Below are 16,053 nucleotides of genomic sequence, written 5' to 3'. Positions count from 1 at the left end.
CCTAGTTTTGCGGTCACAGCCCTGAGTGTTCGATTACCACAGGGACCACTGTTGCCTTTACCTTCGACATCTTTTTCGCAGCCCTGGGTATTTCTCAAGCTTCTCATGTTCCTTATTCTTGGTGTCATGTCTTGAAATTGCTACATCTATCATGCCTTTGTCTGGTCAGTCTGCAATTACCAGTTTGTCAGTCTGGATCTCAAGGTCCCACAGGATGGTAGCTTGGTCATTCCCAGCCACCTTTGGAGGTCCATTCCACGTCGGCACAGATGGACTCGTGCACCGTTCCAGCCAATGGGTTGTGGCGTTCTGTGCGCTGCCTGTTAGCATCTCACACCCTAGTGATATGTGCTAGATTGTCTCAAGGGCATCGTTGTCCTGTCTGCTGTGATCTCACAGTTGTTCCTGTGTGGCCGTGATTAGTTCTAGCTGTCCCCAGCCACGGGTGGAGTTTTGTAAATATCAACCTGGTGCAGGAGATTTGTGCGTCCGTTATTTACTTCCTCCTTCCTCCCTTCATCGTCACAGCTTTCTTCTGCTTGACTTGATTACTACTATTACTTTTGATGGCTTTGCATTGACGCCCTTCTTGCATTGTAAGGCACTTCCTTGGCTTGATGTTACTGGGTTTATCCCCTCTTCTGGCCAGATTACTGCAGTCAGCATCTTTAACCTTCTTCATGATGATCTGGTTAAGGCGGTTAAGGCTTATGCAGAGCAGGAGTGGATACCGTCTTGGTAAATCCTGCACTTGATAATGTCTTATACATCTGCCTTAATGCCCCACCCTCTATAGCTGTTGTTCACAGCTTTGTGATGAAGGTCTACCAGAAACCTATTGATGACGTACAGTCATAGCAACCAGTTCATTTATGCTGATGAAGTGATGTTAATCTCTTTAGCCAGTAAGCTTAGATCAAGTTAGGGGCTAATTCTCTTTAGCGCTTCATACTGGAGACCCTTTCTTGGATTTGTGCCACGGTGATGGTTAGTAGATCCTGTTCCTGATCCACTACCATCAAAGCATTGGTATCATGGGCTGCCTTCTTCCATAAGAAGCTTTGGTAATAATGTTAATTGTTCACCCTGGTGGGTCCATTATGTCATTACTCTGCGACTGGATGGCTCAATGAAGATAATCCAGTTTATTCTACTGGCTTCTATAACTCTTGTGTACCCCTTTAATCTGGTGGACATGGGCAGCTTGTTGTATTTACTGTACATAATGTCAAAAAGCCACTTATGTATGTGTTAGAATCTCTGTTTCTAAAATGTTGTTCTGTGATGTCTTATGCAGGATGATGGTCTTTGTTGACGTTTCTCAGAATTGTAAATTAAAGTCAGTTTTCATTCACCTTCTCCACCTGAACTGGAAATGCAGTTTGAGTTTTTTCAGGACCTTTCATTCATTTTTCTTTCTGTACATTGATGAACACTTTTCTCGCGATAGAGCAGTGTTGCTCCGCCGAGGCGTAATAGTTTACCAGTGGTTCGCAAATCCTGGCAAGGCAGTCACACTGTGCCCTCTCCTCCAGCAGCCACAGGATATGAGATGCTGATCAGATTTCTATAATCAATTTACCAGAGCAGGAGGTATAAATCCTGTTCATTCACTCATTCTTCCTCTGATTCTCTCTCCCTCCAACTCTTCCTCACCTCCCTTCAGCCCCCTGCTTATAGTTGGATGAATAATTCAGCAGTCAATGTGGTGAAAGGTGGAGTAAACAAGTCTATTGCCTAATATCCCAAGAGGCTGCCAAAGAGAGATGAGCGAAGGGCAGAAAGTGAGCAAAGATAGGGGGATGGAGAAACAGAGAAGAAGGGCTTCAATGGAGAGTGGACATCCAGAGTCTTTCCTCCGGACCTGCAGTCATTTGCACTTAGATTGAGTCAGAGCTTGTGCCAGAAAGGCCCAACTGGCTTCGAGAGCATCTCTTTCCTTTCCTCTTTTAAGCCACACATTGGCAACTATTAATAATGAAATCATGCTGCGAAACACAACATCTGTGCAATACAGTGGGCGAGAGTTCACGGTCCCTGCCTTTGTGCGGCGAGAGTTCCCAAAACAAAGCTGAAGCTACAGGCAGAGCACACTTCCACGCCGTATAATATGGGACACAACTCCCTGTCCACCCGACGAATGTCACACAGAATAACTCCATTCAGGCTTGGAGTGCAGAGTAAGAAGCTTTTATTTTGACACCATCAGGTATACAGGGACCATGACTAAACATGAGACACATACAAATGAGCAGCGCAGCTTCTGTGCTTATAGTAAATCCAATACAGAGAGAATTCTGAGGACACGGTGTGCTTACATAATGAGCAAATGTAATCTCACACTGGAGTTATATTCACTGATTATGCAAGCAGAACTACTGATTGATGACTCACCCAAATTTCAATTATCATTCTAAACAGTTTTATCTGGAAATTAGATTTGGATTTTTAAAAATGTGCCATGTTAATTAAAGAGAGCGAAAGCTAGTTTTTTTCCCTTCTTTTACTTAGATATTTATGAGGATGGCTGCATTTTCTTTACGATGAAGCTGCGGCTTAACACCAAGGGTTTGAAGCTCTTAATCGAAAGAGGTGGAGCACTGCGCTGGTCAGCGCTGGGACCTGCGCCTGTGTTGTGCATGCCATGGATGCTGAGCAGCGTGTGTACGTGTTCGGGCTCCTCTGTGAGGAGGTGCGGTACTTACTGGCATGGTCTGGCTGCCATGGAGGGCACTGATTGCAGACTGGGCCTCGGTGTGCGTGGAGAACTTGACGAAGGCGCAGCCTGAAAGAGAGAGCAGATGTGTGCCACACACACGCAGGTACTCACACGGCCGCAGAATACAGACATACAGTAAATGTTTAAAGGCCCATGGAATATTAATAGAGGATGCTGGATTATATTTGACACTACAGAAATGGCTGTGCAGTGAGAGGCTCTCATTGCACAGCAGGCTGCCCCACTCTGGGCATTAGACAGGCAGACAAGCAGGCAGAAGCTGCAGGCTTTGATTGCACTGATGAAGCAGAAAAGCATGCTATTTAGCACCACATGCCTGTCTATGCATATTAAATACTAGCTAAAACGGAAAAAGCCATAATTTTTTCAGGGGAAAAGCACCCCATTTGAGGACGCAGACCAGATTATTATCACAGGATGTCCTGATCAATACTTGCGTCTATGGGCCGACATAAACCACAGCCTTCAAAACAAACAGCGCAACCACAACGCTGGGCTGTAATGTGTTTGAGGAACATTGTGAAGAGTAGATAAAGTGAAAACAAGTTTGTAGGATACAGTAGGCGTTGTGGTTTCCAAGTGCACGCTGCTGTTGCACATGAATTATTGAATTATTAGGCTGAAGTACTGCGCCCATTTCAAAACCATGGTGACATTAAAAAAATTACTTTTCAGTTAGTGTTTCAAGTTGGGTTTAATATTAGGCTCATGTGCAGGGCTGAAACCAATGGATGATTGGTTCCAATCTTAATTAATAATCATTTAATCAAAAACAATCAAACAATATTGACATTGGTACAGTATATGTAATTACTTTTCTTTATTTATTTTTGATCTAGTGAATAAGAAGTGTTTTACTGGAGGAGATGACTGATGATGCACTGATATGGAAGCAGGGCTGTTTGTTACAAAGCAAAGATATACACCTATTTCTAGTGGTATGATATAATATGATATGACATCATAGATCTGGGGGTCAAGTCCTCCGCGCTTGCATGTGCCTGAACTGACTTTATCATATGGGCCTTATCATTAGCCTGAAGTTCCAAGAGAAAGGAGTGATCAAACATTCAACATTTCCACACAGACACAGAAGGACTGAACTGGGGTCTATGGCTTTGCGTCAACACTACTATCTTGTGAGCCACCATGTCCTCTCATCATTATACCCTATTTCGTCTAATTTCATTTCATTTTAACTTCCTTTTATATTCTTATTTAATCTCTCGCACTTTATTCTCCTTATCATCTATCCGGGTTGACCCAGGCGCCCTGCCTTTCTTCTCTTCTTAATGGGCTCACCCTTGTGGACACCAGCCAATCAAGATGCCCATTCAGCTGTCAAACCACTGCCCCCTATTGAGATATGGATAAAAAAAGAGCTGGCGCTCGGGGCGACCTGTACAAGGACTTTGCTGGGGAAGTGCAAAATGCTGATTATTAGGCATTTAACTGCTTTCTTTCCAGAACTCTGCAAGTTCTACATTGCCTGTACATCAAAAAATGAGCCAAACACGAGCTTTCATATAAAACCAAAGCGATTCCATAGCAGTTTGCTATTTGTGGAAATAGTACACAAAGATGAGCGTGATAGTAAAGTTTGAAGTCTGATATTCGGAGTGTTCTAACCCAGAAACCTCGCTCACTGTAGACACAATACACATATTCCAAAGCCACAAAGAGGAATGCAGCTTCTCTTTGCTGCCCTCATCTTCACAGTGGGGACACTTGAATTGTTTTGACATCCATGTTTCCCCTTCTTCTTCTCCAAACCACTGCAGAGTCAGAACACTTTGGCTCCAAACCCCCTTAGATATAATTCCACAACAATTTCCATAAGCGCTGACCGGGGAATAGGCTTTAGAGACATGAAAAACCACTAGTCCCTTTGCTCTCTGCTGCATGTCAGAGGGAATTGATGTCTCAAAAAGTTTTGCGCTGTCTTAAGAAAAGGCCTGGAAGATATCAGCACTACAGTACCCGGGGAAAAAAATGCTTCAGATTAACGCTGCAAAAACGAGGACAGTAACAGAATAGGAATCACGGTTTTGTAATGCAGAGGAGATATTTTTTTTCCTGAAATGAGCAATATGCTGAGAAAAGAGCTTGCGATGGCAACGTCAGCATTTTAAAATTACATTACTCTGACTTACTGCTGTAGATGATGGGATTACAATTACTAACGTGTCCTGTTTTGCTGGTGGGTAAAGTGCATCGTGTCCTTGCTTTGAACCCGCTTTTTGATTTTATCCCACACTGTAAAATTACCAATGTTTGATGTGGAAACATGAGGTTTCCGGATTTAATGGCCCTCATTGTTCATAATTATGACAATCCCACATCAATCAAACTCTACTGGATACATTAATCTAAATATTTAGTTGCTGCCTGCAGCCAGTGATGAAACTGCATCAAACTGCTGCTTGACCCACATCTGACGCATGTGTCACATGTATTTTACATGGCACAGCTGACACAGACACTCACACACAAAGCCACTCGTCTGTAAGTGACCTAAATAATGGTGACAAGCGGATCGCGGCTCCTACCTTTGCTGTTTCCATCAGGGCCTCTCAGGACTGTGCACTCTTCAATGACTCCATAGGGTTCGAATAGGCGATAAACATCCTCCTCAGTCTGTTGTTTGTTCAGCATCCCCACAAACAACTTCCTGTCTTCTGGAACGAGCACAGAGACAAAAGGTTAAATGATAACTCTGACCTCAATTACGAACACAATTTCCGACAATGAATATAGGCAGTAAAAGCAAACAGTTGCATGGCAGTGGATGTCTTGTTTATTCGGCACTGTTCGGTCCTTTGTTTCTACCACAGGTTTTGTCACATTAGGTACACATACTGTAGCTGCTGGGGGTAAGTCAGTGGGCAGGACACAAGTAAAGACTGCTCAAGAGTTTTCAACAAGGAGGTCTTCGGTCCTTGGCGGCGGCGGGGGCTCCAGGCAGCTCCGCCCACCTACTTTCTCTCCTCCACTCACTGTCTCTCTCGCTCGCCCTGTCCCTTCCCTCGTTCCCGTTCCCTCGCTGTCTCTCGCTGATTCTACATTTTTCCCCCCCTCATTCTTTTTCAACTGCCTCCCGCCCTCCCTTCCTCTCTTTATCTCTCTCTTACTCTACTAATTGCTGCTGATCCAGTGTTTTTTGTGTAGCCGGAGAAATATTTCAGTGTGCTCTTCGGTGAACAATGGCGTGTCTCTCCTGTGAGCACTGGAAGCTGGGAGACATGCCATGAATAACGCTGACTTTTCAATAGATAGCCTGTATGCTATTGAGTCTTGTTAAATGCTGTGGGAGCTGATCTTTACCTTGACCTGACACACTGTGTTTACTGATGTACTCTGGCCTTGTATGATTAATGCTACAGTGCGCGGTGTCTCTGCTGGCAGCAAAAGCACTAAAACCTTCCCTTTATACAGATTGTTTCTCCAACTCTGACCTGTGAAGCCACAGTGGGGAGACTGGCTGCGAGACAGCGCTAGCGGCCGCTACTGTGAGCGCCACAAATTGCCGCCAGGGGTATAGCGCGGTGTCAGGGTGACCTGTGACGACTGTCGAGTGTGTCGTGTTGTTATCGCTTCCTGACCCGGACACGAGCCGATACCCACGCGGCGGCGACCGCGGCGGCTAGCGCACGCGGACGCGGCGTCCGTCCAGGGTTTCAACACTCGGCATCACCAATGATGCACCTTTAAAATAATCAGGCGTGTCAGAGCGTTGTCTAGGGAGGGGTGTCCCTGGTGCCGGCTCCTTATTGTAAGTGGCAGGATCAGAGGCTATGTATCAAAATGGAAGTGATGCAATGTGACATCTGTCAGAGTGGATTGGAGAGCATTTATCTGCAAAAGAAGGAAAGCCCTGAACTGGAAAATGAAAGGCCAAGATGGTCCTTCCTTTGCTTGAGGGAGAATATAAATTCTGAGGTTGGATGGGGGAAATGAGTCGCAGAAAGGGGGGATGGGCTCAACTGCACAAATTTCCCAGAATGCCGCCGGACTGCATCTCATATCCGCTCCTGTGTACAAGCGGAGTGCCCCACACAGAGCGCGGAGGCACTCGAGCGACCGCGGCCGTCGCTTGATATTCCCTGCTTTGGTTGTAATTCGCCCCCTTCAAGTCGATGATGTGGACGTGACAAGTTCTGAATTAACGCGTGACCTTTATCAGTTTCATGGCGACGGATGCTGACGTTCACACTATGAGCGGTGCGCACGTGGCGTGTCTTAAAATACGACGGCGGCCATTGTTGAGCTGGGAGATTGCTAACTGGCAGGTCACCTCCAGCTGAGTGGAGTAATATTTATGGGACTCCCAGTATAAGGCCCACGCTGACCATCAGCCACCATTCATCACATCCCTGCGTAGCCATTGGACCATCGTGAGCCGCCTCATGCACGTGAGATGCTGAGTGAACACTGAGCTGAAAACGTGAACGCACTTTGAAAACAAGTTAACAATGCATGAAAGCAGATCATCTAGAAGATCTGTTCCACCGTCGAGGACCGCGCGGCGGCTGGTCTTAACTCAAACGCTACGCTGGGAATTCAGGTAGAAACAATAGAAACATCACCTCATCCCCCTATGCGCACACAGGGAGCACGGAGCGCGTGAGACACATGCAGTCGTTTACAGACACCCGAGGGCGAGAGGGAAATGCAGAATGCCTTTAAAAACCGGAAGATCCTCTGATGCAGCGGCACAAAGGAGTCTGGACGACAGACGGGAACCACACACATGAAAGAGTCACTGCTTCCATCGCACACTCTTGCTGCTGCGTTGCATTAAGCTCACATTTTCTTAATGTGGCTCAAATAGATGGGGTCCAGCTTTGAGGTTTAAAGCTCCGCAGTAGCTTCACATCTGCACTTCTCTCTCCCATCAGTGTTTCTCTAAACATTCACTCGTTCACAGGACATTCTTCATTTCTCTTTCATTTATGCTATGTGCTATACGCTACACAAACAGGACAGTTGTTCCCAGTTCTGTATAGGCACAGGTAAAACTGAACAGAGTTGCTTGCTCTACTTGACCGTGGTTGCACCATTTTTTCTCTCTAAAATGCCGAAACATTTCTGTCAAATACAGAAAATAATAAAATATATGAAAATGTGCTTCAATGTCTCTTTCCTTCGCATCCAGCTGAAACATTTCCCTGTTTGCTGCAGCTCATAACCGGCGGTAAATGCTCTCTGCTGCATACAAAACAAGTCATTTGAATAAGAATAAGAATAAGTTGTTTTTTTTACGTCATGGCAGAGCCAAGACAACATTACATGATGCTAAATTGTAGCAGCTCTACTACAGTGAAATGCTCTCACCTAAGTAATGCAGGGGTGTAATAACCAGCAGAAAGGTAACTGTGATAACTGTGCAGCACGCTGGCATTAGGATGCATTTACAGTTCACTGTGCCACAGGACTGTATGCAGCTCGCTGCTGTCCTGAAATTCACCCCCCATCATGTTTAATTTACTCGTTACTAGACGCTTGTTTGGAATAAATGCATTGAGAATTAAACTCCAGAATAATAAAATGTCTGAGTGACGGCTGTTTTTACATGCTGGAGATTACTTGGCCCATTTGGACCCTGTGAACATGATCGCACATGGCTCAGTATGAGCTCACTGGCCTTGTGCAAGGGCTTGATGTGGTACACAAAAGAATCACACCTGCTGATCATGGCAGCATGTGCAGGACAAACAATGCAACTCTAATTTCTTATGTTTTGAGCTTCAAGTGTCTGCAAACCAGCCTTCCATCTTGCAGTGCAATGTGGGAAGACTTTCTTGTAGTGTACTTCCATTCCAGCCTACTGAAGACTTATGCTCCATGATTACACTGCAGAGTGCTGAGGATCCTGACAGTGAAATGAGACACACTGAATAGCAATGGGGCAGAGTAAGAGTTTTGGAGCCACAAGAAAATGAAAAAAAGGGGGAGGCGAAGATGTGGAGAAAGAATGAGAGCATAAGGAGAGAGGGAGGGAGTGAATGAGTAGGTGAATGAGAGCGTTGTGCATATACTGAAAGTCAGGATGCATGCGGTCCTGCAGACCTCGATAAGCAGCGATGGACGCATGAGGTATAGCGTAGTAGTTGGTAAATCATTGTCAGGAGGAAGAGGGAAAGCAAGAGTGTGAGAAGACAGAGGGGGAGGGAAGGGAACCAGGGTGAAGGGTTGGGAGGAAAGCGTACTAACTGCCTTAGGTGCTCTCTGGTTTTCAAATTTTCTTTTCCCATCTCCTTTTTTCTCCATCGTTGCAATAGCAAGGGAGTGTGGATGGAGGAAATGGAAGCCAGATATTGTGACAGAGGGAGAGAGTGTGCTATAGAGAAAAAGCACTTGTCAGAAGGATGGGGAGGTTGCTATGACAACTACTTATACAGGAGGCTGTCAGTCATTTTTCATTGGAGTTTGGAGAGGAGGAGGAGAGGAGTCAGGGAGGGAGGGGTTGGAAAAGGGTCATTTCTCCATCTGTCTGCTACAGTGCCACAGTGTAAATTTGACTGTCAGGCTTGGAGATAAGGACAAATTATGAACAATATTAGCTGGCTGATAAAAGGGAACAATAATGAATGGATAAATATATTAAAACCAAATGAGATAGCATCCAGGCAGAAACAGGGCCCCCAAGAAGCCATCGTTTGGTGGGGTGGGGGGTGGGGGGTGAGCGCAGGGGAGAGGTTGCGCGGAGGAGAAGGAGCCACGGCGCAGCGCTAGCTACCGTAGCTCACTGCTATGTCAAACAGCGAAATCACTCCGTAGCCAGAACACCAAACATGGTGGCTTCCTCTCCTTTTATACTCCTCCAATGAGCAGGATGCCACACAATAACAGTGTCAGCGTGTGTTCAAGCACAAAAACACAAACAGAATGGACCGAAATGAATTAACCCTAAATGATCACGGCGCGTAGCCGGAGTGGATTCATCCAATTCACCGGGGTCGATGCGGTAGCAACAGGCGGAGGTGTGTGTGTGGGGTGTTACGCAGGCCTGAGCTAAGGTGGGCGTGCGGCATCCGTGGGACGAGGGAGCGCGTCGAAGGCTTGGCTCAGTCTCAGGACCAGTAGTCGCTGCCAAATGAACTCCTGAATAATGAGCTTTTTATGTTCTGCGCTGTCGCCACATAGAGGCTGGAGCCCCTTCAGACGCAGACCAGTGCGTAGGTTCCACCAGTGCACCTTGAACTGGGAGGGGAAAGTGGGCTGATGGAATAGTTTGTTTACCAATCTCTAAAGTAAATGAGCACTCTGGTGTGAGGGTGCTGCATCTGCAGCTGTCTTTTGAAGTTCGCACACGAACCCGCCGCGTTGACAGCACCGACTGTAAGGCCTACCAGGCGTCGGCCCTAATGAGGCAGCTTATTAGCGCTGTTTTTCGCTCGCAACTTAGGAGATGTTGCTTGGAAACAGCGTTGCAAAAGAAAACAATACTGGAGCGCTCACCAGAGATCCATCAAACCCAGAGCTCCCCGTTGGGTCATTTCAGCACCACAGCAACGAGAAATGGACTTCTACCCAAACACATGTGACTGAATGGCACATAAATAGGGATCACTGGCAGCGGACTTACATTTAATCATATGTGAATGCTAAACATATTATATCTCGGTGCTGCGCTCCCAGGGGGCTCATGACGTTCACAGTCGGTTACGGTGTGGATGCTGGGTGTAATAATACACATACGTCCTACCAACAGCGCCGCGGACCCCTAACTTCACCATCACCTGCGGTGACATTGGCTTGATTTCATGTCGTAGTGTCATCATTGTGGTGTCACGGCAGCTCTGTAGCAGCGGCCATAACATTCGTCAGCAACAACGCCACAGAGCCCTGTACAGTATGCAAGGCCTTGATGGCCACGGAGCAGGAACAGAGCATCGCTCACTAAGCGCTCCTCTGGGAGAGATTAGGCTTCACACCTTCCACATAGATCTACTGTACTGTATGACCATAGAGACGCAGGAAGCCCACTGCAGAACCACACACACACACACACACACACACACACACACACACACACACACACACACACACATGCAATTGCTTACTAGCTGTCACAGAAATACAAGTAGATATATCACCTGGAGCTCATCCAGGACAATATACACTACGCACAGTAAACAGTGCAGCTGCATCCATTAAACGACACGGGATCAAGAAGCATCTTCTTCACCTTCTGCAAACAAATAGTTTTAATGCGTGGGAGGCTGCAGTGGGTAAGCGAAGCATCGGCGGCCTCCATGGCGTCTTAACGTGGAGCGTCTTAAGGTGGAGCCATATCTGCTGCATTCTGTCCACGCGCGTTTCCCCCCCACGCACGCCGATCGAGTCCATTCCATCTCGGGGGGCGTGGGTTTAGAGACCAGTGATCATGAATTCTGTCAGTGCTGCTGACAGGAAGAATGATAGATATAATACATGGCGCCTAAAACACGCGAGTGCATGCGCACACGCATGCCCCCCCTGCGCGTCTCTGCGTGTTCTCCGGGGTTTCACACATTTTATGCATCAGCGTGATCTAACGGCTGCACCGCCGGCCGGGAGATTTCTCCGGCGCCTCGGCTTCCCCGGGAGCCTCGGACACACAATTACAGGATTGTGATTTGACTCTCGCTCTCTATGTAAAACCTCTGAGGTGTGTAACTATAACTGTTGGGCCGCCAGTGTTTGGAGCGCTCCTTTTCCTGCCTCTCTCCGCTGTTGGAATCAGCTCACGGCCCGTTCCAGTGCTGCAGCCGAAAGGAGAAAAACTCTAAAATACTTCATCGCCCCCATTTACGTCTTAGCAAATTTATCCTCAATATGATAACAAATGTGAAGTATTACTCACAGCTTTGTGTTGACTTCAGTGTATTAAGGATGTGGTCATAAATCCTGAAACTGCTGTGTAACCTGTATACAAAGCTACTGTATATAAACATTTACAATATGGCAGCGCTATTTGTATTGTCTCCCTTCATAATGCCATCTGAAGGGCATTTGGGCATCCGTTATAATATGGATTTTCTCTTTTCCATTTTCCCGTATCCCATTTGCTGCCATTCTTCTTTGCCGTCCAGACTGGGAAACCGCGCAGCACAATGAGCCTCTTACCTTTGGCAGTATTTAACATAGCGCTCGCCTGTTTCTTAATTATTTTCTCATTGCTTCAATGACACTGATTCATGAGGGTCCTGTTGGACACGCCCCCTGGGCCGGCCTCCTCCACAAAGCCCCTCCCCCTTCCCTTCCACGTGCGCTTGCTCATTGGGCTCCTTCACTTTCTGACAGCCCACACTTTCCACTGGGTCCCGTTCCCTTTCTGTCTTCATCTCTGGCTTCCTCTCATAGTACCTTGTGATTGTCTTGGATGCCTAATGAGTAACCTTCATGGTAACTCATTAGCCTTTGTGGCTGCTCTCAAGTAATTACCTTTTTTTCATGCAGAAGCACAAAAAGGAGTACAGCAAGTGACTTATATACTGACCGCTTGTCATGCTGTGTTACGTATAGAATGCAATACAACACAAAAAACATTACCACTGCATTACTATAAAAGGGTGTGGATACAGTGAAAGAGGAGAGGCCAACCAGCTCAGAGCAGAGTCAGGACGCCGGCGGCGGAGCTGACAGCTGATTTCACTGCACATGGACAAAGAGGCTTACAGGCCCCAGTGCATGTCAGCTTTCTCTGTCCTGAAGCCTAGGAGCTGCGTGGGACCATGGGGTGCAGTGGGGCACCAGCCGGACACGGTCCAGACACGGTCCAGACACGGCCCGGACCGCATCGGCAGCAGCGCTCGTTTTGCATAGATTCCAGTTTTGCCGGGAATAAAAACCCGCAGTTGACAGACATGAGACGCAGAGAGTTGCCAAAGCCCTGCAGCGTGTCACCGGTGTGTATTTTTATTTTGCCATTTCCATATTATGAGCCGGAGCAGGTTTCATAATGGGAGGCAGGGCGCTAAACTTAGCGCGCTCTGTGTTGTGCCGCGTGCTCTGTGTGCGCGGCCTCTGTAGTGCTGATGTGACTGCAGGGGGAGAGTGTAACCCTGTCACTCACGCTGACAGCCAGGCAACCTTATCTGCGTTCTGTTGGCGCTGGTGCACTTTAATTAGGCTAGAAGGTCAATCAGCACTTTTTTAGAAGATGGGATACTAATGAAGGCGTTTCATAATCAGGGACAAGCAGCGTTTCAGGGCCCACGGCAAACATGCGGCGCTGCCTCCGTCTTATGTTTCCACAGAGCTTCGTGCCACACGGCCCCTGAACGTGTGCTTTATGGGAAAAAGTGAAGATGAAGAAATGTGCAAGAAAACTTTGGTGTTTAAGCAGTCTCCAGTCACATCCTTAGTTTAAAAGCTCACGCTGAGGGGGAAACTTTGCTCAGACCCAGTAAGCGAACGTCACTCCACGCACACACACATATGATCTACGTGCAAAGCTGTATCAAAGTGGACGGTTGACGGCGATCTGCGTGACATTTACCAGTGCTACCAGTGCGTGTGGACACACTGACCTCCCACCGCCTTCCACACCCCCCACAGACCCCCAATCACCCGACAGCCCCAACAGACGTTCACTTTCATCTCCAGGATGTTTTGCTTGATATCTAATGAAACAAATATCAATATATGGAGCTGCTGTTTTACATCTTGCGTCACTCATGGGCCTTGTTTATAATTGCAGCAACGATTGCAACGATCTGGTGTCCGAGCGCAGAGTAATGCTTTGCGAAGCAAACCGGTGGTACCACTGAACCGTTGCTTTCTCACTTGTGAATGTTAAAATTTAAATATCTTGAAATATGACAGCTATGACAAAAGCCACCAAGCTGATATCTAATAAGAGACAGCGTCAGGCAGACGGCCTTTTCCTGTGGCCCTCCACCGCTGCCAACGCTCTCTCTCTCTCTGACAAACCTTACTGTAAGCATTTTTATTCCGCCTGACCTTTACTGATCTCATCCACGCACTTCTGTCCATTGCTTAAGGCCAAAACAAAATGAAATTTAAATTTTTACTCGGAATAATTTAAGACGATCCTTTCGGTGAAGGAAGTCTTGGTCGTGTCGTGGTTTGGGATGGACCTCCTGCAGAAGCCCTCTCCCTCCCCCTTCAGCCTATGGGATTGTGGGATCTCAAAGAGCGCGATGAAAGCGTGTGACAGCGAGGAAAACAAGGAGAGTGGGCGAACATACTGTCCCCAGTGTTTACATGTGTACACGCATGTGCACACGGCACACGCTCGCATGAACAAACACACACACACACACACACGTTGGCAACACAAACGCGGCCTTGCTCCAACTCTAGTACACTGAGCACCAGAGGGCTTTGTGTGCTAGCTCGAGAAATGCCATGTCAGCACGCACCACATGGAAATTTAGAGGGGAGGGAAAAAGCTAAACAGTAGAAAAAAAAAAACAGAGCGTGCGATGAAAAATGCATGGAGGGACGAGGGGGACAATGGCTCCGCGAGCGCACTTATCTACGAGGAAGCTCCTGCACATCCTGTCCTTCTTTTTATCCTGCTGCCTCGACTATCGCTGCTGCCCAGACTGACCGCAAACCTCTGAACGCACACGCGGAACACGACCAAACCACTGCGCACGTGGAGCTCAGATGCACCGAACGCGACCGCGAGTCCGTGCGGATCATCGTACAGTACGAGCGAACGTCTTGCACTGAGTCCATTGAGACTTTCAGATTAGCACAAACTGACTACCCTTTAGAAATAAACCAGCAATCCTTGCCTGTGACACCCACTGATATGAACATGGATCGTCAGCGTCTAGTGTTCAGCTTCGCGTCCGCTGCTCGTGGTAATAAACTCCAATGTCGTTTGAAACAACAAAGCAACATGTGACCGGCGCTCAAACACAACTCCTGAGCCATTTCAGCTGATTGAAAAGCCTGTAGGCTGTCAACTCTCAGTCCGGCGCTCGTCGTAATCAAAGGGCTGCTCCGCAGCGCCGCTCTCCTCGACAACCTTCGCAAGACTCCTTAATCACACAGCAGAGGTGATGTAATGATAGAGAAACGCTGGCAATTAGACACCTGCTGAATGACTCCCAATTAATTTTAAGCACCCCAACCTTCTTGCAGCGCTGTAACATGTTACAGTCAGTCACAGTTTACATCAACAACACAACACACGCATTAGTACACGCATGCGATGCACAGCTTGTGTACTGGGTTTGGGCTTTTGAGGTGATTTTAGGTACGCGCTGATGGTTAATGTCAGGTCAAGGTCAAGAGTCTCTTCCACCACTATAAAAACAGCATGTTGTTCTTTTCACTCTACAACTGTGTGACAATATTAATCTGCAGAAGAGAGTCGTGTTGACAAAACACATTATGGAGCTTTAGGGGGAAAGGTTAGGCATCGACACAGAGGCACAACTCACATTAGTAAATCTCTCATAAGGCACAAAACGCCCGCCAGACTTAACCCTGTCCTTTTAGATTAACTCATTAGGGTTCATACATGCACTACTGTAAAATATACTGCATGTACTCACTGAGGTCTACGTGCTACAGGGTACTGTCACTGTGTACGTGGACGTGCTTCACTGCTGTGAAACTGCTTTTAAGGTTCTTGGTTAGTTACAAGCAGCAGAGCTGTGCAGTGTAATGACCGGCAGACGTCGGGGTGTTCACGGTACGTTTCAGATCAGCTGGTGCCGTCAGCTCGGCCCAGTTTGCTGAGGCATTATCTGAAATTAGTTTAGTTAATCGTCATCATTTTAAAGGGCAGTTGCTTTGCTACTTTTTAGTTATTTTACATACTTGTCAATTATGGGTCCCTAGAGACTTTGTCCCATGAGAGGTTGAGCCAACATCGCATGCTCGCATAGTTTCCCCGTGTTGCAAAGTGATAGAAAAGCATCTGCAGCGTAGTAACATGATGGATGTACGCTAAACCACAACATCATGTGTCTTACTGAAGTCTGATTTGTGCAACTTGAAGCACATGTTGTGTCCATCATCAATTAGTTTGATGTGGCCTCAGATTCAAGTAGGTTTCTATTTGCAGGCAGAGGTGGGAGTGTTGCTGCAGTGGGTGTCCAGTACTGTAGATGTTGGAAATTAAACCGTTTTATGTGTGTTTTTGCACAAAGGGGCCAAGTGGAGGCCAACACATTGACCTCTCCACAGGTTTTTATTCTCATGGCGACTGTTGCTACGATACCAGGACCAGGCTGAGCTCCCCATGCCTGTTAGAGACTAAACCTGAAGCTCTGCAGTACATTACTTGTTTAATGACAGTCAGATCTATATGTAAAATACAAAATAGATAAACATCTATTTAC

At 47.0% G+C, this 16,053-nt stretch overlaps 1 protein-coding gene across 9 annotated transcripts in view; it reads right to left on the bottom strand.

Moving 5' to 3' along the window:
* Positions 1–16,053, bottom strand: part of celf5a (cugbp, Elav-like family member 5a) — a 144,008-nt gene that overhangs the window by 24,682 nt on the left and 103,273 nt on the right. For 6 of the 9 annotated variants that reach the window (XM_055507749.1, XM_029149054.3, XM_029149050.2 and 3 more), the window contains exons 4-5: positions 5,290–5,418; positions 2,706–2,785 (exon numbers count right to left, since the gene is read on the bottom strand). In XM_055507749.1, coding sequence (XP_055363724.1) covers positions 2,706–2,785; positions 5,290–5,418 — 209 coding nt within the window. The remainder of the gene's footprint in view (positions 1–2,705; positions 2,786–5,289; positions 5,419–16,053) is intronic. The other 3 variants (XM_029149055.3, XM_029149057.3, XM_029149051.3) reach the window with 1 other exon arrangement.

Source organism: Betta splendens, chromosome 4 (assembly GCF_900634795.4).
Source record: "Betta splendens chromosome 4, fBetSpl5.4, whole genome shotgun sequence".
Taxonomy (NCBI): Eukaryota; Metazoa; Chordata; class Actinopteri; order Anabantiformes; family Osphronemidae; genus Betta; species Betta splendens.
This window is presented reverse-complemented; position numbering and strand designations above follow the sequence as displayed.